At 39.4% G+C, this 25021-nt stretch overlaps 1 protein-coding gene across 1 annotated transcript in view; it reads left to right on the top strand.

Moving 5' to 3' along the window:
- Nucleotides 1-24844, top strand: part of slc9a7 (solute carrier family 9 member 7) — a 55306-nt gene extending 30462 nt beyond the window's left edge. The window contains exons 13-16 of the mRNA XM_041791797.1: nucleotides 10158-10221; nucleotides 12477-12559; nucleotides 13903-14008; nucleotides 19714-24844. Coding sequence (XP_041647731.1) covers nucleotides 10158-10221; nucleotides 12477-12559; nucleotides 13903-14008; nucleotides 19714-19974 — 514 coding nt within the window. The 3' untranslated portion in view covers nucleotides 19975-24844. The remainder of the gene's footprint in view (nucleotides 1-10157; nucleotides 10222-12476; nucleotides 12560-13902; nucleotides 14009-19713) is intronic.
- The last annotated feature ends 177 nt before the right edge of the window (nucleotides 24845-25021 follow it).

Below are 25021 nucleotides of genomic sequence, written 5' to 3'. Positions count from 1 at the left end.
CAAGGTTTGTTGATATTTCTCAGTTGGGTGGCTTTTAACACTGTACCAATACTCTGGTTCAGTACACACAACCACAATCATGGGGAAGACTGCTGACTTGACGAATGTCCAGAAGACAATCCTGCTGACAGTGAGGCCTAAACTACCAGAAACTGGTTTGCTAACCATCGTGTTACTGTGTTTGATTGGCCAGCCAACTGGTCTGACCTGCACCCCATAGATTATCTCTGCGGAAATGTCAAGAGCAAGATGAGAGACACCAGACTCAACAACACAGACAAGATGAAGGCTGCTATCAGAGCAACCTCGGCCTCATGACACCCCAGCAGTGCCACAGACTGATTGGCTCCATGTCATGTCACATAGGTGCAGAAATTTGGACTGATGTTTTGTGATATTACAATATTTTGGGATTGTGGATTTTTAATTTTCATGAGATGTAAGCCGTAATCATCAAGATTAAAACAAAAAAAGTCTTGCTACATTTCACTTTGTGTGGGACGAATCCAGAATATGGAAGTTTCACTTCTTGAATTAAATCGCAGCAAAAAAATTAACTTTTTCATGATATTCTAATTTTTTAGATGCACCTGTGAAAGTAAAATAATTAATTTAAAGTCTTAAATCAAAATTGTGAGTTAAAAGTCAAAGTTCTAAGGTAAAAAGTAATAATTTGAGATTAAAGTCTATATTATAACATAGAAAGTCATAACTCTGAGGTTAAAGTTTAAAATATGTGATAAAGAAACAAAATTATGAGTCAAATGGTCACAATCGTGAGATAAAAACTCATAATTCTGTCAGTTGGAGGGGTGGTGGGACACATTTGTGGACAAAAGGGTCACTCAGAATTATCCTAGAGCAGTGGCGTCCAAACTAGAGCCTGGGGGCCAAATGTGGCCCACCATCCAGTTTTGTTTGACCCAAATGAAATTCTAGAAATAAGTATAAATATGACCCAAACAGTTAAGTTATATCCCAAATCCAGCTCAAAGCTAGCACTGATCTGCCCCAGCTTCAGCACAAGGTGAAGCTACCACGCAAACTCTGTAAACAAACATTTTGACAAGAATTAATTGGTGTGTTTTTGGTGACTAAATAGAGATGAAACTGTACATGGTAAACATTTTGGTGAGCAAAAATAAGAAAACAAAACTTTATCCATAACCTCTTGATGGATTATGGCAGCAAATGGCAGTGTCAATAAAATTTTAGGGGCGGGGCCAGAGGTAGTCAGGGCTGAATAGGACCCCTTGAATTCTAATTGGCCACCCCAAAACCCTAAAAGTAATTCTCTATTTGCCTTGTCAGTTTTTAGCTGTCCATTTAGGCATACTTGATCACTGAGCATATATTAACCTACATAAGATCTGTATTACTAACAAAACTACTACTGCCATGCAGCCTACTAAAAACTAAAACTCTGTGGAGACAGAAGACCCATCATAAATGCCACCCGACTGTTGCTTTCAAGAAAGAAAAAAAGCTTCAGGCATTTACTGGTACTGCCTCGAATATAGTCACAGAAAGCCTCCAAAATGCCTGAGGAGATTCTTTATTTCATCAACCACCCAAGGAAATCCGAGAATCCCCAAAGAGATGCTCTCCTTATCTCTCCTCAATCAGAGGCAATCAGGAACACACACACCTGGAACTGCACTGATTGCTTCGCACTCAGAGAGTGCCGAGTGTGCTCTCCCACACAAACTCTGAGATAAAAAGTCAAATATATAAGAAAGAAAGTCATAATAATTGGGTAAAAAGTACATGTGTGAAAAAAGACTGGTGAAAGTAGAAGTACTGAGTAAACTACTTTACTCAGGTAAAAGTAAAAACAAAAGGATAAGCTCTGAAAAGTAAAAAGAAACATTGCGTGGAGTAGAAAGTACAGATATTTGTGTTCAAATGTAGGAAGTAAAAGTAGAAAGTCATCAGAAAAATAAAAGTACAGTAACAAAGTATTTATACTCCTCTGGCTAACACTATGATGCCTTACTTTTGAGTAAATGTTGACATCCTTGGTGATCTTCTTCACACTGAGCTGACCGTGTGCTCTGACACAAGGTTTAATCTACAGGAGACACTTTGCTGTGTTTATGTGAGGTTTAGGGAACAGGATGAAATACACTTCATCTTCATAGTGCAGGTTGTTTTGTGTTTGACCATTAATGCTGCTGTCACACGGGAAGAAAGATTCTTCTGACTAATCAATAGACTGCACAGTGATGCTTGGTATCCCAAAAAAATCCCTAGTTTATCGGGGAGTTCGCTGGATGGTGATAGCTGCATTAGCTACATGATAGTATAACATAATAGCAGTGCTGTAGTCGAAGTGTAGTCTGAAGAAGAAGAACAGGAAGTGTTAGCTCTTTTGACCAATCAGTGGGCTGCGGTGAGTTTCGCTTCACATGTACGCTGGATACCCCAACAGAAGGTTGCAAAATATGTAGGACCGTCTGGATCGGCAATTCTGGTACTTTTCCAAACATTTGATTGTAGAAGAAACATAAATAATTGTGTATTTCACCAAACCAAACTGAACCAGATTACTTGGTGAATATGCAGCTTTAATATTGAAATAGTTTGTAGCTAAAAAATAAAGAGAAAAAGCAGCAAGACTCAATGACAGATAGGAATAAAATAAACTTTATAACATAAAACAAACTGGTATTTAAAACAGGAAGTCAAAAGTTAATGGTGTGGTTGCTGGAAACTATAAAATAGGATTCATATTGAAAGAAGCTGAAGTGGTAAGAATAGCAAAAGAAGATGAAATGGAAGTTAAAATAAGAGTGCTAAAAAACAGAAGGAAATGAAAGTTGCAGTCAAGTCAAAAGAGTGAAAATAGCTGCAGCTTCTCACAGAAGTGAAGTGGATGACAGTAAAATCAGTAAAGGAATTTAAAATGTTTTCACATTTTAAACATTAAAGGAGTAAAAACTGAGTAAAGATGTAGAGGTTTTCTGATTGTGTCAGCTGACGGGGAAGAAAGAAAGGATCAGATTGTGAGAATAAATAAATAAACATGGTAAAAATATGATTTTATCTTTTATTTGTCAGCCTGAACATCTGGTGAACCTTTGTGCCAAATGTGAGGATTAGTTCATGTCCCCAAAAACAGGATCAGATCTGTTAGTGTGGAAAAGGTTGCTATCTGATTAAACTGTTTTATGTCTGGTCCTCCATTAAACCATCAGTGACTGCAAAAAAACAAAAACCTCATCTCTGAACTCATACAGCTCTGAAAAGTGTAAAGAAGCCACAGAGGGGAAGGGTTGTCCTCTGGTTGTTTCTGTGTGTTGGTCAGCTAAAAGAGACTTATTTTCAATGGAGATAACATTTCTACAAATTTTGCAATAAAGTCTTTTAATTTAGGTCTTTACTGGTGGGACATTCTATGAAAGATATTTATTTTTTAACAACAGGATGCCAATGTGTTAACTTCGGAGAGTTCAGAAGCAATATTTGGTGGAAAAACCTCAGTTTTTAATGACAGGCGTATCAGCATCTTCTCCACCAGTCTGTCCCATTACTATTGGGTTCTTTGGTGCTTTTTAGAGGAAGTTAAATGACTGGAAGGCAGACACGTGGGTATAGATGTTTTCTCTGATTACTGACAATTGTGGCTGATTTTTATGAATATTTGCTGTTTGATTCGAATATCTTTGGTTTCTTAGTGCATTCTGATTTTGAATTCCTTTATGTTTTAAATTGAGGAGTTAATTCAACAGTAAGGCACTCCATTAGGTGTATTTACTAAACTGTAAACCACCCTTTTGGTTTCATGGACGAATTTCACGTGAGGGAGAAAAGCTGTTAAAAGTGGCCTCCCGGTCCACGCTATTAGTGATCCTAGGATGCTTTGCTGATAGCTTATAGTGTGATCCAGGAAGGGTCGGTGTATTTACAGGCATCAAATTTTTATTTTGAAATCTAAAATCTAAAATCAAGAAACAAGCTGTGTCCCAGCTATCATTTAAAAGTGAAGAGATGGCCATTTTCACACAAAAAAATCCAACTTTTTATCAATGACAAATGTAACATTTTAGAGATTTCTGTTGTCTTGTGGTTGTTTCAGTTCTTCTCATGGTAATCTACTATTTTTATAACAGAGATCATGCCCATTTATAGAAACATTGCTGAATATATACCCTCATACCTTTTGTTCATGATGTGACAGAGTTGGAGAAACCAAAGCATTGCAGGTGGAGCGTCGTCGACTTGGAAAGTGGTATTACCTCAGGTGCTGTTTTTAAATGTGTGAAAACTCTTTTACTGTAAGTGGTGTTGGGAAAATGTGTGGTTGGTTCAGATGGGATTCTTTTCTCTCACTTTTAACTTCTGTTTTTTTCTGGTCAAAGGGAACATTAAGTGCCTGTGAAAGGTCTTAGACTTCAAACAAACAAATATTTTCAGAAATGAAGAAGGATGGTGGATTCAGAATAAATACATGGATTCTTAAAAGGCAGTACTTTATTTTAATACTCGTTTGAAGCAGAGAAACAACTGCGTCATGCTCCAGGCAGCTGTATTTGGAGGATTCACTGGTGCATAATCAAGTGCTTTTCAAGTTTTTCTCTGGGTCATGTGAAAAAACCCTTTCTTTGTGGCTTCTCTGTGGACTGTCTGCCATTTTCATCACACAGCCATGCAGAAAACAGATGACTTGCTTTGTTTTGAGGAAGCAGCGTCACAGATGCACGTAAACTTTTTAGAATAGTTTGCACAAAAGAGGAAGATGAGACAGAAACCAAGAGTATTTGTCATGAATGTTCCTCTGTTTGTACTCTGTTGTGGATCCGCCAGAGGGCAGAGATCTGCACCCCATATATTAGTATATTAGTTTACTGCATACTACAGTTGACTGCATAAATACTCACACTCTTCAAGTCAGTATTTAGTAGCAGCACCTTTGGCTGCAATCACATCACTGAGTCCGTGTGGATAGGTCTTCGTTAGGGTTGCACATCTCGACACTGCAATGTTAATCCATCATTTTTCACTAAACTGTCAGGTTGCATGGGCAGCAGGTGTGAACAGCCAGAAAATTCTCTATTGTATTGGGGTCTGGGCTTTTGACTCAGACATTCCAGAGCATTCACTTTGTTGTCTCTAAACCACCTCTGTGTAGCTTTCGCTGTATGCTTTGGGTCATCATCTTGCTGGAAAATAAATCTTCTCCCAAGATATAGTTCTCTTGCAGACTGCACCAGATTGTCCTCCAGGATTTTCCTATATTTTGCTGCATTCATTTTATCCCCTACCTTTACAAGCTTTCAAGGGCCGGCTGCTGACAAGCATCCCCACGTTATGATGCTGCCACCACCATGCTTCGCAGGTGGGATCGTGTTTTTTTGGTGATGTGCAGTGTTTGGTGTCTGATGGCCAAATAGCTCCATTTTGGTCTCATCAGACCAAAGATTTTTCTTCCACTTGACCATGGAGTCTCCCGCTTGCCCTTTGGCAAACTCTAGTCGAGATTTAATATGATTTTTATTCAACAGTGGCTTTCTCTTTGAACCTCTCCCATAAGGCTTTGACTGTTGAAGAACCGTGGCACAGTTGTTGTATGGTGAGTCTCTTCCATCTCAGCTGCTGAAGCTTGTAACTCCTTCAGAGTAGTCAGAGGTGGCCTCTCTCTAGTCTCCATTTTGAGGACAGCCTGAACAAGGCAGATTAATACATGTGCCATATTTCTTCCGTTTCTTCAACGTGGCAATTTTACTCTTTTGTGGCCGAGTTGTTTTAGTCAGATACTCCCTCTAACTCTCTGCCATTGTTAAAATTGATTGAGAGAACAGTTGTGTTTATTATATGCAAGAGCTATCATATCAGGCCGAGGTCCACCCCTTCGATCCGTGCCAGGGTCAAAGGAGTGACCCGTGCCTGAGCATTATATGGAGCACTCACACTGGTCAAGCAAACTGGACTAGTGTGAATGTGACCTTAGATTGCTCCAAGACTCTTTCATGGACTAGGTGGCTGCTAGCTCCTGCTCTACCGCAAAAATAGTGCTAACATAACCAGACTCTGTGGTAATGTTACAAACAACCTTCACCACAATGTTTATTTTCATGTCCAAAGGTCCTAAAATGTTCAGTCATTTGTGTTTGCTCATGTCTATACTTCTTAAATTCTTACCAAAACTCCATATTATCTTAATTCAGCAAAGCTAACTTCATAGTTCAGCACCAGAATTGTTTTTGTATGCTAACCCTCTAGTGGAAGCAGCCAAAGATTGGAACTCAAGAAGAGAAAGAGGAAAGAAATGAAAAAGAATCAAACACAGGATGTGCTGCTAGAATTTAATTTATTTAATTTAATTAGACCAGTGACGAAATGTTTGCACAGTGCATACAGGATTAAGGCAGGTGGCGCCACTGTTTATAAGGAGTGTATACTGTCTGTTATCAGAGGAAGTGAGCGCTCTGTTCCTCTCTTCGGGGCCCCCCAACAGTTGTGTCTTAATCTCTGTGCAGATTCCTCAGAGATCCTTCCTGATGCAGCGCCAGCAGGCTTTGCACGTCTTTGTATTTGCAGAATTTTGACCTCCATGCAACCTCCACCCCCGTGAAGATCCTGTGCATGTGGTCAAGAGCTGTCTTAAAGGCGGTTACTTCCAGCCTGCTCCTTCTCAAGGTGGACAGCATTAAGAAAAATGCAGTTACTGATCCCCTCGGAGTGGATATTTCCGCTGTCATGGAAATGTCTAAAGATAACCGCACACATCAGTCACTCCTACTTTAGTGTCAGTGTCACTTGTAGTTTGAGATGTAGCTATGAAATGTTACACATGTCCGATTTGGCCTCTGTCCACAGGGATTAGACTCAAATACTCCAGAGCTTATGTGAATTAAAAGCGCCCCACTAAAATCTGCTCCTGTTTGCTTTAATCCTTCCCTGTTGGTAAGAGACACTGGGTGGGAGACATTATTTATATCAAGCTGTGAAGAGTGGAAAATATGGGCTGCAGTATACAAAATAATACAGTTGGTTTGTGAAATGAAAATGTTTATTTCCTTTTTGATTAGAGTTAGATAAATAACCAAATAAAAAAAATTACTTATCACAGCAAAATTGGGTCAAATTGAGGAAACGTAGTGTGCAGATGGCGTTAAGTCACAGCGAAGAACTCTAGATGTGGACAGAAGGTGATGACTGTTCGGTATGAAAATTAATATCAAAATGGCAAAATGTGCTGTTTGCAGCTGTGCCAAAAAGTCAGACTGCAAAAAAGCTTGCTGTGTCTTTTGTAACTTGACACACCAGACTGACTTATTTGTATATCCACTGCATGGATTTATATTTCATATTCAGCTGGGAAAGTTCCCATACACAGTGTTTTGGAAGGGCAGTAATTTTCAAAAATTCTCAGAAGATGATTGGATGAACATTTTGTCTGTCACCTTCATGATGAGCCAATCAGAGCAACAAGACAATATGAGGTAGTTATGCTCAGATCCAGTGCTAACCTGAGCTAGGTTAGCACTACTGTAGTGTTTGAATGGCTAAGCTTGTCCGTGGCTAACAGTCACAAAAAAAAACAAACACGTTCTTTGCTGAAAAGCTTTCAGTGTGGCTCTTTGCTCTTGTTTTAATAAAAATTAAAAAAAATGTCAGTTTTCTACAACTACATCCAATCTAATCACTACTGTGGCAGCAGCCATTGTATAGAAAAGCTGACAATCAGGGTTGTACCGATCCCAATCCTATGTATTTAACTGATCGGAGGTCTGCAGTTTGATCTGATCAGCCCAGCTGATCATTTACCTCAACTGTTGTAGACGGAGCACAATTTTTGACAGGCCGTAAATGCACCAGTAGTGGTAGCAACATTAGCAGTCCTGTGTTGAAAATGTCAGTGGTGTAGAAAAACTCCAAACGTGAGAGTGAAAACAGTCCAATGGCCATTTGCAGCATCTGTAACACAGCCATTGAACAAGGTGGTAGCAGCAGAGCTGCATTTAACTCTACAAATTTAATCTGTCGTCTCCGAACCAAAAATACAGCGGAGTACTGTGACTTCAATACAGCAACAGGCAGCTACACTGAAGCAACATACTCTGGACTTGAAGAGGAAAGACAAGTACCCTCAAGGGAGCGATAAGGCCAAAAAAAAGATAACAGAAAAAGTGGCTGGATTCATCACTTTGGACAACATATCCGTAGTTGAGAATATGATTTTTGTTGTCTTCTTGAGCTTTTTGACCCATGCCATGCGCTGCAGTCTCGACATTACATTACTGACACTCGGATAGGGATCGGAGGCCAAAAATGCTGATCAGGACAACCCTACTTAAAATACAGCTAAACCCCATCCATAATGATCACAAACTCATGTCAAAGGAGATCGGCAGAGGAGCAAACATCTTTGCCGTCATGAAAGGCTTTCAGTGCTGTTCTCCGCTCTCGTTTTAACAAAGGAATGTGGTCCAGTTCTGAGGAAAATGACGCTATACTAAAGCTACATCCAAGCTAACTGCTTACACTGGCTGTAGCCATTGCAGTCGGATTTCAGTACAACTAAACCCCACCAATAGCCTGCCTCATACTCCTCAAATGACGTTGATTGGGTGAACTGTTTTCAGTTGTACAGGTGTAGTTGACAGCTCCTGGGCTAAAAACATATTTTGATAGAATAAGGGAGAAAAGTGGTTGAAGAGGCACATATAACCTCTTAGCTCAGTACAAGACTCCACAAGACTCTCCCTTCATCTGACTAGACATTGAGGTCTGCAGGACTCAGTCATATGGGGTATTAATCAGATAAATTCATTAACCCTTTAAAGCCTATTGTATCACATTTGATACATGTTTTTATGGGACCTCTATCTAATCATCCGATAAATGATAAAAATGCCCTGCGGGGGGTAATCAGTTGCCAAAAATGCCAAATCAAATATGCCTATCAAATGAAATTGAAAAAATATATATGTGAAAATTGATGTTAATTTTTCTTCTTTTTGGATTTCAGAAGCAAAAGATGAGAATTTTGAGTTGTGAGGCTTTAAGGGGTTAAGCAGTGGGAAAAATCACCTGTTTATAAAGTGTACAAACTATATCCAATGACTGTAGAAACTTTCTGATGCTAACTGCAGCGAGCAGGTCCACATGGAGCATTGGAGTACAAACTTTCCTCTAATCCATTTGACTCCTAACCAGTGTGTTTTTAACTTCCTGCCCTTTTTGACTTTCACACAACACTGGGGTCACCAACTCATGTCTGCTTGGGGTTTCCATATATTTCCCTTTTCTGTTTCCTGGATGTGAAATATTTGCAATTTAAAATAAATCTGTTAGGTGCAGCTAGAAGCAGTGCTTTTTGACATTTATAGGGAAACACATGAGCTTGGTTTGAATTGACTGTTAGGTTATTTTAGATTTTGTGATATCACCAAACAGTCATTTAACAAAACACATGAACCTGGGGTACAAAAGCCCCACTGAATGTTGGCCAGATGGTTTTTCACTGTAGGAGTTAAATCCAGTTTGTCTTGAATGCTTCATTGACAGAAAATGGGTCAAATTTGTCCACAGGGTATTTGATGTTAAGTTTATTACTAAAGTAAAAAAAAAAATCACAGTACAGTAGTGTGTGTTTGACGTCAAGGCCGGTCACACGACATTATCTCTATCACAAGTTTTTTTTTTTCTTTCACGCTGATCTGTCTTGGTGTCATGGGGTGGAGGTGATTTCTTTATTGCTGAATAAAAAGTTTGTTTTTAAAGTTGAGGTTTTTGGGTCACAAGATAAAAAGACACATTTTGTAATCTCTGCCTCATCTGCTTTTTTTTTAATCATCCAAACTGTGTGATATCTTCCCCTGTGAGCATGCCAGCTTGAATGCTAATTTGCAGCATTTTTGAAGCCTCTGAAAGCCAGAGCAATCAGCACTTTGATGCGTGGGCTTTTTAAGGCTACTTCATACACGAGCGAAACCACAGAGAAAACAAATCTACATCCTGCAGGTGCAGACATGACAAAAGATGGAGAATTATTTTGAGTCAGATTGAACAGCCTACAAAATCTGATCGAATTCAAACTACGCAGAGAAAAAAACAGTGCTTTAAATTCTGCTGATTAGCATTCAACTTGCAGTTGAACAGTTAAAATGCCTTGCATTTGTTTTTACACTTTCTTTCTCTCCATGTTTCAGGGTTGGTGTGGATCAAGACCAGGACCAGCAGCCATGTGGAGACAATTTCCAAGTCCTACAGGGGGTGAGGACGACATTCAGGGCTAATTTCGCTTGATTTCAGTGCTACTTTCAACACTGAATTGGTTTTGCTTCTGCAATTTGATGTGATGAGAGCAGAGTCAGCAAGTCAGTCTAGTTCAGCCTGTCAGGAAAAATGAAGGCTGAATCTGCTGAGTGAGACAGTAAAATGAGAAAAGCACCATTGGTTATGGTGCGCAGTATGTCTGAATGCCCTTTTCTGTGATTTTCTCTTGTGATGAATAAGCTACATCCCTCTGTAGTGCTGTGAGGTTGTGATTATGTCTGCTGGAGAAATGCAGGTCAACAAGGATCGACGCGTGGTGGTGACAGTCAGTGTTGTTGTCAGGTCACCAATGCTGGAGTCTGAGTTAAATCTCGACTACCCATCATTCTACACTGAACTCAAATATAAGTCTAAGTATACATAGGGTTTACGTTTTCTAGAATGGATGCATAGGGTCAGTGGTTTTCAACCCCCAAAATTCATTTTTTGTCCATGGCACTGTGTTACTTAAATGACCCACTGATGGCATGTGGTTTGTGCCACAGGGTGGGACAAAATGTGCTGATATAATGATGAGATTTAATACTGGAAGTCTATGATTTATTTTTAAATTGATCAAATGCTTTGTTCTTTCTCGTTTATCTGATTTTCATGGTTTAATGCATTTTGGCCGTAGCCTCCAGTACCGAGCATGTAACTTGACTGGAGCAGAGTGGAGTGTTGCTTCTGGAAAGCATCAGAGATAGACTGGAGAACATCTTCTGAAATTGCAAACATTGACACGAAAGGGAGCCATTTGTTCTGGACTGTGCTTCACATGCAGAGTACTGTGTAGACAGAGTATGTGGAATGTAAGGGTAGAGGAGAGACTGCAGTACAATGAATATATAAAGGCTCAGCCCATATCTGCCCAGGTGCAGCCTTATTAACAATAAGTTAATTCAAAGAAAGGATGCACTGATGCGTCGGTTCAATCTTGTTTTCAGCAATATCTACCTTGTTGACAGACATTGGCACACCTAACAATAATATGGCATAAAGAGATGTCAGCTGCAGATTTTTATTTGTGGTGTAATGCCAAAGTAATGCTAGCATCTGGTATGGCTAACTACTGATTTAGAGAAGAGGTTTTTATAAGGCAGTAGAAACCGCCCCAAATGGAAAAACAACTCTGAAGGGGGGTTTCACAGTCAAACGTGAGAGAAAATGTTGGCATTTTGGGAGTCTGACGAGAAAAGAAAAGAGGTGATGAAAAAAATCACTAATGAAGTTGTCCCTGGATTTTGCAATAAATACATCTCTAATTCAAGGTAATGAAAAGAACCACCTTGATTTCTGGTTTGGGTGACAAAAAATTGTAAATCAAATTAAGCTTGTATAGCGCTTTTCTACTCATCTGCGCTTTTACACTGCAGGTCACACCTATCCAGTCACACCTTTTCACTCCATCCAATCCATATTCACACACTGATGGCAGAAGGTTTTTTTCTTTTTATTATCTAAACACGTATTTGTTTTGTTTTATTATTTAAAAAATTATACCAAAGTTTAAAATTATGTTAATGTAACAAGTAAAAGTAATTCCTACACTTGCAGGATGCACCACCCCATTATCCAAAGAATTGGGACATTGTGTAAATAAATTTATTTACCGACAGAGTGTGATTTGTCAACATTGATACTCCATGTATTGACAATACCACTATAACAGCATATCAATAGAAAATGAAATTTCATTGATTTCAGAAAATCATATGTAAAAGCATTAAACACCAACTTGTAATAAAAATGATACAATATAGAGCTACAGTAAAGAAGTCCATGAAGTATTGATAGTGAATTTTGAAGTGTTTTTCAATAATGAATAAACAAACAGTTCTCAACAAGAAGTTTTTGGCTTTCATAAGATCTTTGGAGCTGTAAAACAACATTAATGTGGGATTATTATGGCCATTTTTACCTTTAGAGTTGATGAAAGGTGCTTAAATCATGCATATAGACCTTTCATACTTGGTGGAGTATCATCGGCAGACCCTTTTTGTCAGCAAAAGTCTTAACAAACAAACACAAACATGCATCTATTCTGACAACATTCACTCATGATATCTAATAGCCACAGAGCTTTTCACAGTTACCTTAAATCAGTGCAAATCAGTCGAACTACCTGCCAACAAAATGTCAGCCTGGATCCATGGTCTTTTTATGAAGCAGTTTTTGTTCAGAAACACATGTTTATTGTTTTGTTTCTGCAGGATGGCGCCCAGGCTGAAGGACAAAGTAAAACCAAACAGGAGAGTGCGTGGCTCTTCAGACTGTGGTACACCTTCGATCACAAGTATCCTTTCTGTGCCCTGAAAGTTTGTGTCTCATGATTGCTTTTACACCAAAAGGTAAATTTAAGGTCTCATATCCTGTCAAGTTTGTAATCCAGTGTATTTTTTTAATCCTTCACAATCAAAGCTGGTGTCTTTATTGGATCATCCTTGGATATGGGATTACATGAGCTACAAAAGCAGCCTTAAGTAAAAGCGTTTCACAGCCCTGCTTATATTTCCTTCCTCCTGCCCTGTGTTGAACAGTCGCCTCCTTGGGTGGCTGATTGTGTTGTTGCTCGGAGTGGAGCAGCTGTGTTTTACAGTGGAGACTCTTCTCCCTGGCGACATGTGCAAGACGCAGCTGAAGAGAGCAGAGTACGGGTAAACATTCACGACACACAAGGGAGATTGTGACTTTATTTATGACCTGTGCAACAAACAGCTGGTTTAAGACAGCTGAGTTTGATTTTTATTCAACTGTGCACCCTCTGGTATGAAGCAGGCATCTTCTGTCTACTCTCGAAGCTGTGGGTGAACAGTTGAACTGAGAGTTGTTTTTCCCAGAATGCAACACAGCTCAATTGATTAAGTGAAAAAGCAGAGGAGCTCGCTTGATCTCTCAGCTACACTTCACTGTGAAAACTTAAATCTTAGCAAGTGTAGTTGGCTGTAATAGAAAAAAATATCAAATCACGTCTTATGGAAGCTGCATTCCTCTGACAAGTTCAGATAAATGTCTAGTTAAAAACGTCCTGAGCTGCTTTGAATGAGGGGAAATGTGAGCGGCACTAGTAATCCTAGCACAGCAATAAGGATGATGTTTTTGTAATTGTTTTGTGGGCTTTTGCCTTTATGTGATGGCACAGCTGTGGAGAGAGAGTGAGGAAAGATATGTACCAGGCATGCACCAGGATCAGGATTGATCCTAAAACCAATGTTTAAATGATAGACGTATCAACGTACATCAAAAATGTCATCCAAATTATAAAGATGTCAAAGACAAAGATACTTCCTGCTACAGCCAAGGCATATGCTCAATCTGTTAACAGCTGGAAAGAAATCAATGCAGAAAGGCAAATCTGTGGTTTCTCTACACATCATTTAAACAAGTTTCTTGCTTTAATTGACTACATCAACAGGGATTTGTAGACCTCATAAAAAAATGATGAAATTTCCCTCCATGGCTCATAACTGGACGATAAAGCTTAATTGATTTGTAAACCTTTGATTAATGTAAGTTACAGCTCATGAATATTCTATTATGGGTTGCACATTATAAGATGGAACAGATAAGGTATTAAAGTGTCCTTTCTTGGTTAAATAACTTTTTGGCTTGGGTTCCTTTTCCTTAATTAGTTCTCAGTTACCTAAAGCCTATTCTGACACACAGCGGCCCTCCCCTCACGTCCACTCTGCCTGCATACTGTGGGCCGCTGGCGAGCTGTCTGACCAGCCCGCAGGCGTACGAGGTGAGTGTTCATAAACACAAATATGCAATGCACATTTTAGTCAACATTTGAATTGCAAGCTAACAGCCAGTATCTTGTAAGCATAGATTAAAGTCAAAGGAGCAAAAAACAAACAAACAAAAAAAGCTAGTCTGCTGCTATCTTAGCTTAATAAACTGAAGCTAACAGCAACTCTAAAGCTCAATCAACCTTTTAATGTTTGCTTAATTAAAAAAACACATCTAAAGAGTTAGCAGGTTTCACTTTGAGAGCGCATGTTAACTTTTCAGTCTTAATGCTAACTAGGCTAAATGGTTTTTGATGCTAGTCGCAGTGCGTTACTGCCTTGAGCTAGCCTCCTTTTGTGTGAAAGTAACTTTTGGAAATCTCTTCCTGGGAAGACTTTTCTTTTTTTTTCCCATTTCGGTTGTCCTCTTGTTTTGAAACCTTTTTGTTAAATGCTATTTCTCCTTTTTCTATATAACTCCTCTGAATTTCTTATTCTGTTTAGTATTTTTGATGAGTCATCATGAACTTTCTGACAGGGAAATTCATTCAATCTGATTTTAGAAGGGCCAAGAAGCTAACAACCATTAGCCTATGTCAGATCACAGCAAACCTGAATTGTGGTTAGCCCATTGATTACCATATGTGTCTGTTAGCTAGTGGTTAGTTAGCTTGCTAGCATGTTGTAGAAAACACTAGTGTGTCCCAAATGGTGTTCTTCTGTTCTAAGCACTAAAAGTCTTTGATTAGCTAGCAGCTAGCTTTCCAGAATCAGTATGAGTAGCGAGCTTACCATCTCGATGTCTTACTGACAGAATTGTCTGTAAGGTAGAGGCTAACTTTAGTCCACTGTATTGAAACCACATTAATGTGACAGCCGGTTGTCAGCTAACAGCAGTTTCACATCAGAAGATGTCTGTGAAGCTTTTTAACCACCAAAATGTCCAAGTATTGCCTTTAATGTTGTTTTGTTCTTTTAATTTCATTTTCTAAAACGTACAAACCATTTTTTCTGCATGCAGTAATTTTAAATATTGATGTCTTTTAATGTTGAAGAAAGGTTTTGGAGCTCAATGCAAAAATATTTTGTGTGTGTCCTTAAAAGGATTTTTTGAATGAGTACTGTGAATTAAAAGTATTAGTGTCCCTTTGCTTTTCTGTCTTTGTAGCTGAGTTTGGTGCCTCACCAAGGCTCTCTCTGAATACTGAATGTTTTTCTCTCAGGAGAATTGTAATACTGTCAAACTATTCTCAGCGCCTGCCAGTAAACAAAGCACAAAGCCTTCAGCAAGAGAGAAAGTGGACAGTCAAGAAGCCCTTTTGCATTCAGAGTGCACAAAAGACTCTTTTCAGCCTCTCCTCAATGATGGTCACTGTTCAAAAAGACACCGTGCTATATTTTAAATACAGAAACATCCATTCACAGAGCGATCACACTTAAATTCAGTCTGGCAGATTTTAGTCGTCATTTCATGTGGAACTGTCCTAAATTGTCCCTTCTCAGTAGCCTGAAGAGCCTGCCATTGGGTTTAGCAAATTATAAAAAGCATTTCTTTACTGCAAAGAGCACAGTGATGATCTGAAATTTAAGTTGTCTTGAATTTAAGTTCTGTCTCTTTTCCCCCCTGGTTTGTTGCTGTTGGTTTCCCAGCGTAAAGTTGCTTGAAAGCCATGAATGTAGGTGGATGTTCATATAATCAGGCCAGTCCAGGCACAGCTCTGTGTTTCCAAGATGGGAAGAGACAGGATCAAATAAAGCTGCTTGCCTGCTTCCCCTTTGGTTATGGATATTATAAAACTGAGAGGGGGAAAAAGGCCACTGTAAGAATGGAGAACTCTGGTTCCCCTTACACTGAATTAGTTAAAGAGTATAGTGTTCACGCTTTGTCATCATTAAAAAGATGCTTAAATTTCTATATCAATACCAACAAATTTAACGGTTCTGTTTATTTATGACCAAGGTTTCAGGCTGTATCTGTTTTTCTGTAATTAAAAAACCATCATTGTATTAGTCTGCCACTAAACACTGTCTAGGTTAAGCACATAAGCCCTCTGTTTTGTACTAAATCTTATTTTAAAAGCCTTTCATGGATAAAATTATGTTTTCTTAAAAGTAAAGTGGTTTCTTTAAAAAGCTGGACACTGTAATTTTAACAAATGTTAAGCTATGAGCATTAAATCAGAAATTGGGCTTGATGGCACATTTACTAGGGACTACTTTAAGCTGTGAATTAATGAACAGTTTATGTTGTCTATTAAAAGGACCAGAACATTGCATGTTGACCTTGCCAAGCTGATGGATTGGCCAGATTCCATGTTGGTCATCATGTGGATCTATCTTATAAAGCTTCAAGCTAAAGCATTTGCTCCTGGTCAGAAAATAACCAGACCAATCAGCGTCATTTGAGGAGAAAGAGGCCTTAGCTGCAGATGTGGTTTAGTGATACTGTAAGCCAAAGAGACATGTACCAACCAAACAGCACCAGGATTGGAATCGATCCTATGACCAGTGAGTCAAGGACTATAGCCTCTGTATATGGGTGCCTGCTCTACTGAGCTAAACCAGCACTCTGGACAACAAATCTGCACTGAAATATCTATATTGATTTTAAAAAGCCACCATTCCTATGTTATATGAGGTCTTCCAGTATCTCAGATATGTCCTAATATTTTTAAAGACAGGGAAACTCTCAATTTTTGTAACTGTAACAGGACATGTTTTGTTATGTAGGCTGCCATCGTTTCCGAGTTCAAACGCCCAAACTCACCTCCGTAACAAGGAAACCTCCCACATTCGGCATTTCCAGCGAATTAAACCCAGCGCTGGCCACCTCCACCACCTCCCTCTCAATACTACTTCTCATTTTTGAATGACGACTCTGTTCAAACTGTACTTTAAACTGTACTTCACATGGTGTATTACTAAACAGAAAACTAACGTTGAGTTTTCATTCATAAATTTCTCATAATGAGGGGGAAATGCACTTAAAAAGTGCACTTCCATGTTCACACTGGAAGCGACGCTTAAGTGCATGTGCATTCTTGGATCCCTGAGCACATGCACATTCTGGGACATCAGTGCAGATAGAGACAGAATATGGGGAGAGAGACATAGTGGGTATTGACATGAAGGAAAGGAGCCACAAGTCAGAAACTAATCTGGCCTTTCAGCTTGGGGTGCAATAACTTACACCTAAGACACAGACCTTTTTAATGAAAAGGCATTCATCTTTTTAATAAAGTTCAACAAATATATAAACACATCTTTTTCATTTTTTACTTGCTTGATCAAATGCAGCTTTACTATCAAAGTTCATCGTGTTTAAATCTCTTTGCAAACATTATCAAAAGCATGGCTGTTACAAAGGTATGCCTTGCTGAAGTGTGTAGTTAGCTGTTATCACCAAACAAAGCGGCACACGCATTGCAAGTGTTAAAGGAAGTGTGCAGCCAGGGTACCAACTGTAGAATTACCAAGATCTTTTGCTTGTGAACTGAATAACCAAACCCTCGGAGATGTTGTTTCAGATAGTTTGGCTGTAACTCAACCAGTTTCATAACACAAGTCATGTGTAACCACATCGGCTGATATTAGAGGAGAGACCTTTAGTTCAGCAAAACAGCAGTTTCATCAGCTGTCTGGATGTTTGGGGTTTTAAGATGTTGCAGATGAAGAAGCCGGATGAGGAAATCCTGGGGGGGGGGGGTTGCACATGGTGTGAGGCTGGACAGAAGTATTAGAGATGGTGGTGAAATGACTGAGTACTAAGTACACAGTTTACATTTTATATCAGTCTTTGAGTGGTACCAGCCTGAGTCATACCTTTGCAATGATGGTGCTGTTAATCCTGCTCAGTTCTGACATTTTTTTAGGCTTTTGTGACTTCAGATACGACAGTGAAAAGAGTCAGAAGAGTCAGTATAACTTGGCTTTTTGACAAAAATCCCACTTTAATGTCATATTAAAAACAGATTTCTACAAAGTAATGTTAATTAAACAAAAATATATAATGCAAAATAACTGCATAAAAATTAACCCCCTTCAGGTCAGTATTTAGGTCTCAATCAGGAATCTGGACACAGCATTTTTACTCCATTCTTCTTTGTAAAACTGCTCAAGCTCTGCCAGGTTGCATGGGGATCAGGTGTGGACAGCCCTTTATTTTTTATTTATTTATTTTTTTAAGACTCAGATATAACAGACAGATTTCATTTTTTCTCCAACACTCTCAGTGGTTGTGGGCCCATTATCATCTTAGTCTTATTTGATTAATGTTTAGTTAAAACAGATTACCTTTTGTTAAATCACAAAGAGATTAAAAGAAAAGCTAAAAGCTATATAAGAAGAAAGAAAGTTACGTGATTACCACAAAAAACCCCTCCATGTGGTTAATAAGCTTAAGAAAAAACAAAACACCACTGTTAGTGATAAGAACAAGAGCGAAAATACATAGAGGCAACATTAAACATTTAAAACGTTCCAGACTAATGAGCTATGGTTTTTTATGTCAACAGTTTTCCTCTTCCTGAGGTGACAGGTGAACAGCCCTTTCGAAGTCCAGCCTCAATTTTCTCCACTGGAATGAGGTCTGGGCTTTGACTATGCTTCAGGTCGTTGTCTTGCTGGAAAATAAATGTGACTAAGATTGTCCCCCAAGATTTTTCTATATTTAGCTGCATTCATTTTAACCTCTTCCTTTACAGGCCTTTCAGGGCTGGCTGCCAAGAAGCATCCCCACAGCATGATGCTGCCACCACCGTGCTTCACCATGGGGATGTGTGTTTGTGGTGATGTGCAGTGTTTGTGAAAAATTTGTGTCAAAAAAATTATATCGATTATGATTTGTTTATAAAATCAATGAAAAGGTAAAACTTCCAAGGAGGTGAATACTTTTTATAGGCACTATAAAACTAAAAAGTATTTCAATCTAAACAATAAGTTCAAAATAGCTGCCTAAATTAACCCTAACTGGATATAAATCCCTCTTAATGCATTGTCTAAACTGGTTGGGCACTACTGGAATTCTGCAGTTCTTATATGTGCACAGACAAGTTTTTAATCTTTTATTTCCTCTTGGGATAAATGGGAGTAATTTTTAAAAAATGTGCTTATATTTTTGCAGGGTTGTAAAATGCCGGACAGATTTATTAGGATTTGTTTTATCCCATTGGCCCTCCTGGATAATTGTTGGAAAGAAGATGTTATGTAATGTCTGTTTTTTTTTTTTATCCCCTCATCTGAGTAATCCTTGCTGACCCGATGTTCATTCATCCTGTTTACCCCGCGGACAAGGGCGGGTTATTGATCGTCAGCCAGTCAATTAGAGCCAGGGAGAACTGATTCAGAGTCATGTGCTACCCAGAATGCAATGTGTGATTTAAAATTGGGTGTGAAACTTTACTAACAAGTTTATTTCACAGCTGTTGGTACATGTATGCCCTCACTATTGGGTTGTCTGTGTGCCATTTTTCAGCCTGTGGTTTCCTGTTTGTTTTATTCTTGTTTGGTTGCTTTTTATCAGATGCTGCGGAACTGGCACTAAGTGAAAGTCTCCTCCTTCCCTTCCTGTAAATCCATAGTGTCCCTTATGAGCCTTTACACTGTTAATGTCAGTCTGTTCATGCCACACGTTTCCACTCTGTGCGTCCTGCATCTGTGTATGTGTGCCTCCTCATGTCCTGCTCCCCTCCCCCTTATGTTCCACTGTGTATGTTTTCAGAACCACGAGCAGCTGAGAGACCATGACTCTGACCTCCGCAACGACAGCGACCTGACCTTCACGTTCGGTGATACTGCCATCACAGCAAATGGGGCGTCCGGAGGCAGCGGGGATGCGGCTGGAGGGACTGGCTGGAGCGCCAACGGGAAGAGGAGCGGCAGCACATCAGAAGAGGCGCTTGAGCGTGAGCTGGACTCCCGCGAGCAGGAGCTGCTGAGTCGAGGAACACGGCTGGTTTTCCCCATGGAGGATCACGTCTGACGCTCCCCTTCTTTTCACCTTCTCACCAACCTTTCTGCCCTTACCCCCAGCCCGCCTCGTCCATCAGCTGTCTCTCTACGTACTGCAGGGAGAGCGTCTGGTCCCTCAGAGAATGCTGAAAGGAGACAAGACGGGAGGTCCTTGGAGGCTCTTGGAGGAGAGCTCAAGGCGCATTTCATCTTCATCACAGATCTGCAGTTTGGAGACGTGTCCTCTGGTGCACTAGGAGATAAAATCAAAACATTATTATACTGTGATTCAGTTTCTTCTGAACAAACAGAGGAAAAATTTGAGCAGAAAATGGAGACAAAAGGTCCTCATAAGATAAAATCAGCACGCTTGAGCATTTACATGTTCAGCCAGAGTGAGAAAGAAGTTGAAACACTTCCTGGAGGCCCTCGCCATCTTCATCTGACCCATTTGTCCTCAGAGAACCCATCAGGATAAGAAAAGCCTTTGAAATCAAACCACATTTAAAAGGTGAAATGAGGCAGAACATAAACCAAGCTTTAATAGATCAAATTAGAGTCCTGTGGTCAAAGTATCATTCATGTGTTTGTGCGGATGCCCTTTGTGTGAGGGGAGCGACCCTTTCAGCCTCCGCAGCCCGTCATGGGTGAAGTAACCAGGCTGAAGAATGCAAGCATGTAAATAGCTACAACACTGAGCTTTGTTCCTCTTTCTTGAGGCTGCTTCTCTTTCAGCATTACACCCCCAGACTGTAACAAACAGCATTGTATCGTGTCTTGAAGCTGGTTCAGATATTCCTCCTTCTTCTCGGCTGCTTTTCAAAAAAATACCACCATCTGGAGCAAAGCGATTTGCTGATTATGATGTTGTGTCCTATGGAATAATGCTCACTTCCCTAATCTTTGAAAATGGACACAAAAAAGGGAACTAAAACGACAAATTTCCACAATTACAACGCAGTTTAACTCTAGAAAATAAAGGGCAGGTCTTCGTAGGTTCTTGCAAAAACACATTTTGGCTACTAACTGAGATGCCTACGTTTTTGTTTGGCTATATCTAATGGTTTATATGCAGAGAATTTTCTTGATTAACATCGGCTTTAAAAATACAGAAAAATGTGGCAAATGTCCATCCCAGAATGTTGGGATGCCTGAGATTTTGTTTTACAGGCAATAATATTTTAAAAAGTCAGAAAAAAGGATGTTTTAACAAAGAAGAGCAGTGTTGCCTCACGCAGGAGAAGCTGGAACAAGAGAAATCTGACATTTTGGCTCCAAAATCCACTCATTTTGATCAAATGCATAAATTTAGTCCATGTAGGAAAGCATGAAACAGCTGCAGAATAGTTCTCCAACTTTTCCTTTCCAAGTGCAACTTGAATAAAGAAAAATTAAAAGCCAAGGAGAGAAGCACATTGCATTCACATGAGAAACATGTTTTTCTTCTCTCTAAATGGCTGCAGAAGTTCATTTGAGGATGCAAGCATGGCCGACTGTTTAGTTTAATCCAGTATTATTTCTGTCTGGGTGTGAAATATTTGGAAATACTCATGAAAAAGGCCACTGGATCTGAGCCTGATTAGTAGCAGCAACTGCATGAAGGTGAGAGCTTCAGTGTCAGCTTGGATTTTTGGTGTACCGGATGATATCCATAAAAAATCAGCTTTGAAAAAAACAGAGCAGAAATATATTTTTCACAAAAACTTGAGAAAGTGTCAGCAAAATTATATTTCTTCCTGTGAATGCAATACACTTCAGTAGAGATTTATGATATGCAAAAGATTTTGTAATATATTGCTTGCCTAAAACCTCACCAAGCAGTGCTAATCCTTAACATTAACGCCTTTTTAAAATGTTTTCTTTTTGGTCTTTTTGCCTTTAATTTGATAGGACAGCTGAAGAGAGAGAGGAAACATGGGGATAGAGAGTAGGGGAAGACATGCACCAAACAGAGCTGGGATCAAGGTTAAATTTTACAACCTGTTTGTGGAGGACTGAAGCCTCTGAATATGGGGACCAGCTCTAACTGAGCTAAACCTACATCCAACACAGCGTTTATTCCCCTTAAACCATGTTATAGATGTCACCATGCTGTCTTTACAGCAGGGATGTCCAAACTATGGACATTGTCCACATTTTTAATGGCCCACCGCAAATTGATAAAGTAATTGCCCATTATTACAGGCAAGTAAAAGCTAGATATTGGTATTGATATTAAAGATATGAACATTTCTCCTGATATACTGTATACCAGTGGTTCTCAGCTGGTCTAGACTCAGGACCCACCTGTTTCTTTAATGACAAACTGTGGCCCAAATTTAAAAGAAAAAAAAAATCAACTTTAGTTTAAGGACTAATGTTGCAGTTTAGATTTTGGATTGAACAAAATATATGACTGAAAAAAGAGACCAGACATAAATAACATGTTTGGCACCCCATTTTCCAGCCAAAGAATCTTGATTATTTTTAACGCCCTGACATCTCAAGACAAAAGAATTACAGCATTAACATTAACACAAGTCTCACCGGTTTCTGTTTCATCATAGCCAAGGCACCCCTGAAATCTGATTGGCCAACCAAAAGCTAGTACTGACTGGGAAGCTGTCATATCTCTAAGCATATTTAATTACTAAGCATATTTTAATCTACATTGTATTAGTTTTACTAACTTTAATTCTCTAAAGGTGATGTATATCAAAGTGACCCATCAAAGTGGCGTTTCTTTTATTTGGCATTTAATCAAAAAAGTTTGGACAGCCCTGTTCTAGAGTCCTCCAAATCTATCATATATCTTTTGAGAGATCTGATTTAAGTAATAATAGCTGAACTTTCGACCCTTAAATGTCTCTTCATTTCTCAGGCCATTTTGCCTTTTTTAATGTCTTAAAAGAACAAAATAAAATGAAAAATTCAAACCACCTCTACATCAGGAGCCAGCTCTGAGAACCAACTCGTGCATGAATGACACATCATGACTCTCATAGCTTGTTGAATTATTTCAAATTGTAAGGACATTGTGAGGCTTACTTGCAAATCGTACTTCTTTGTTTCCTTTAAAAGTATGCAAATAGGATGGGACAAAATGGGGTGGAAAAGCTGCTAAAGAGGCCCTTTAGCTTGTGGCTGATGCATTCTCAGTGCTAGCTGCCTCCCTGCACAGAGCATGCAGGAATACTAAGCCATGGAAATGAAGTATGGACTTCAGACGTCCTCAGACTTGGTCCAATCCTTTCTTATGTCTATGGTTTGCGTGCTCACTCTGAACATTTCTGATATTTTTGTTTAATCTAAAAAAATCCCAACAGACTCATTCCCAAAATGTCAAACTCCTGCTTTTAACTGACTGTACAGCAGGGACATTTCATCTGGCAGTATCTGCAGCACATTAATAATGATAATATACTGCAGAGACTTCCCTGAGGTTTGATTACAAGAAGCCTGAACATCCGTTTCCCTGAAAGATGCAGCATACTGATAATAAAGAGAACACATGTTGTTCTCTTCTGCCTCCTTTTACAATAAAAAAATAGGAACTATGTAGAGCCTTTTTTCCAGAGACAATGCCTCATTATGCAATGGATTTTCATTTTTACAGCAGGTATGACACTGCATAATCATTTCTCTTGAGGCCCCTGCAGCAGAGATTATTTTTAAATGGTTTGGAAATCATCGCCAGCATGCAAATCCTCCATACAAGACAGCAGCTTCTAAATGTCAGTGTTAGTTCATGTTCAACACTTCCCAATCCCCGTGGGTTTGTTTCACACCTATGGATATGAAACCCTTTATGCAACATCAGTTATGAAATTCTGTCTTTGAACCTATGGGAGTTCCTCCTACACAGCATGATTATGAGAAAATTTGATCCTTTGATGCTGTTTTTTCAGTCTTTCAAAATAATGTAAATAGAAGCATTATACCGTGAAGATTTATGCAGGTTTACAGAGCTGTTTCTGGGCCTCGTAGGCTTGCAAAGCAGCCAGTGAACCAACTCTCTCTGGGAGTATGAGGAGGTTTTTTCAGTTTTTGTTCCAGGGCATTACCGCATTTTGTTCCCTTTCCCACGTCTAGACATCTGAACCTCTCCCTGCTTGAAATTCACCACACAACACGTGTCGCCTTTTGTTTTCTCCTTCCTCTGCCGGTTGCATTTATGCACGAGTACAGAGGGGCAGGTGTGAAAGGCTCGATTGTGCAGGTTGAGTCTGAGGCAGAAACCCCGCACAAGTTTTATGTCTCTCAAGGGATCTTGGAGAGGAAATGAGTGTCGTTATGTAAGCTGTTGCTGAGCTGTTTGCACTGTGGGTCATTTTAATTCTAGCCTGAGAGACAAGTATTGCAAGGCTGTGCTTTCCAACAACTACTATTCTTGATAGTGAAACCTCGTCTGTTTCTAGGGCATTAAATAATCACTTGTTCGCCATTTGTCTGAACTGTTAGACTTGGACTTCTGCTCACACAGGAATGGTTACACAGCCTTTTAATTTGCAGCAGATAGAATATTCTCTGTTGACTGTGCAAAACAAGACAAAACTGTGAGAATTCACCCATAATTTCCGCTACATTGACTAACATCACTGAAGGAAAAGACATCAACATGTCAGAGAGACTTTTAAGATGCAGGAGCACTTTATGGACAGCAGCATCGTGGATGATGGGCAGAGTAATGGCACTTTACCTCAAGCAGAGGACACTCTTATAACCGTCATGTGCACTCTTATCCAGACTGTTGTGCTGTCAGTTGTCTTGCTGGCTATATTTAAAGCTCTCTGTACCTGAGAAATATGAGATGTAGCTCAATTGTCAAAATGTGCACCTGTTGTTTACTAGTAGCAACTGGCTGCCTTGTTCTACCTGCCATGGATTGCATGTCAACATGTTAATAAAAATTTGTCGAATTATGAGCCGTCCAGTTGTTTTGATTTGAGAAAATTCTTGGAGCTAGAGTGAGGGAAGACATGCACCAAATTTGTATCGGGATTGTGATTGAGTTCCTTGGTGAATATTTTCACATAATGGTACAAATCACAGCTAAATTTGGTCAAAAGGTCTGAGTTCAGAAAACTCCTCAATATTGT

This window comes from Cheilinus undulatus, linkage group 7 (assembly GCF_018320785.1).
Source record: "Cheilinus undulatus linkage group 7, ASM1832078v1, whole genome shotgun sequence".
NCBI lineage: Eukaryota > Metazoa > Chordata > Actinopteri > Labriformes > Labridae > Cheilinus > Cheilinus undulatus.
Note: the sequence above shows the minus strand (reverse complement) of the source record. Positions and strands in the feature narration are given on the sequence as shown.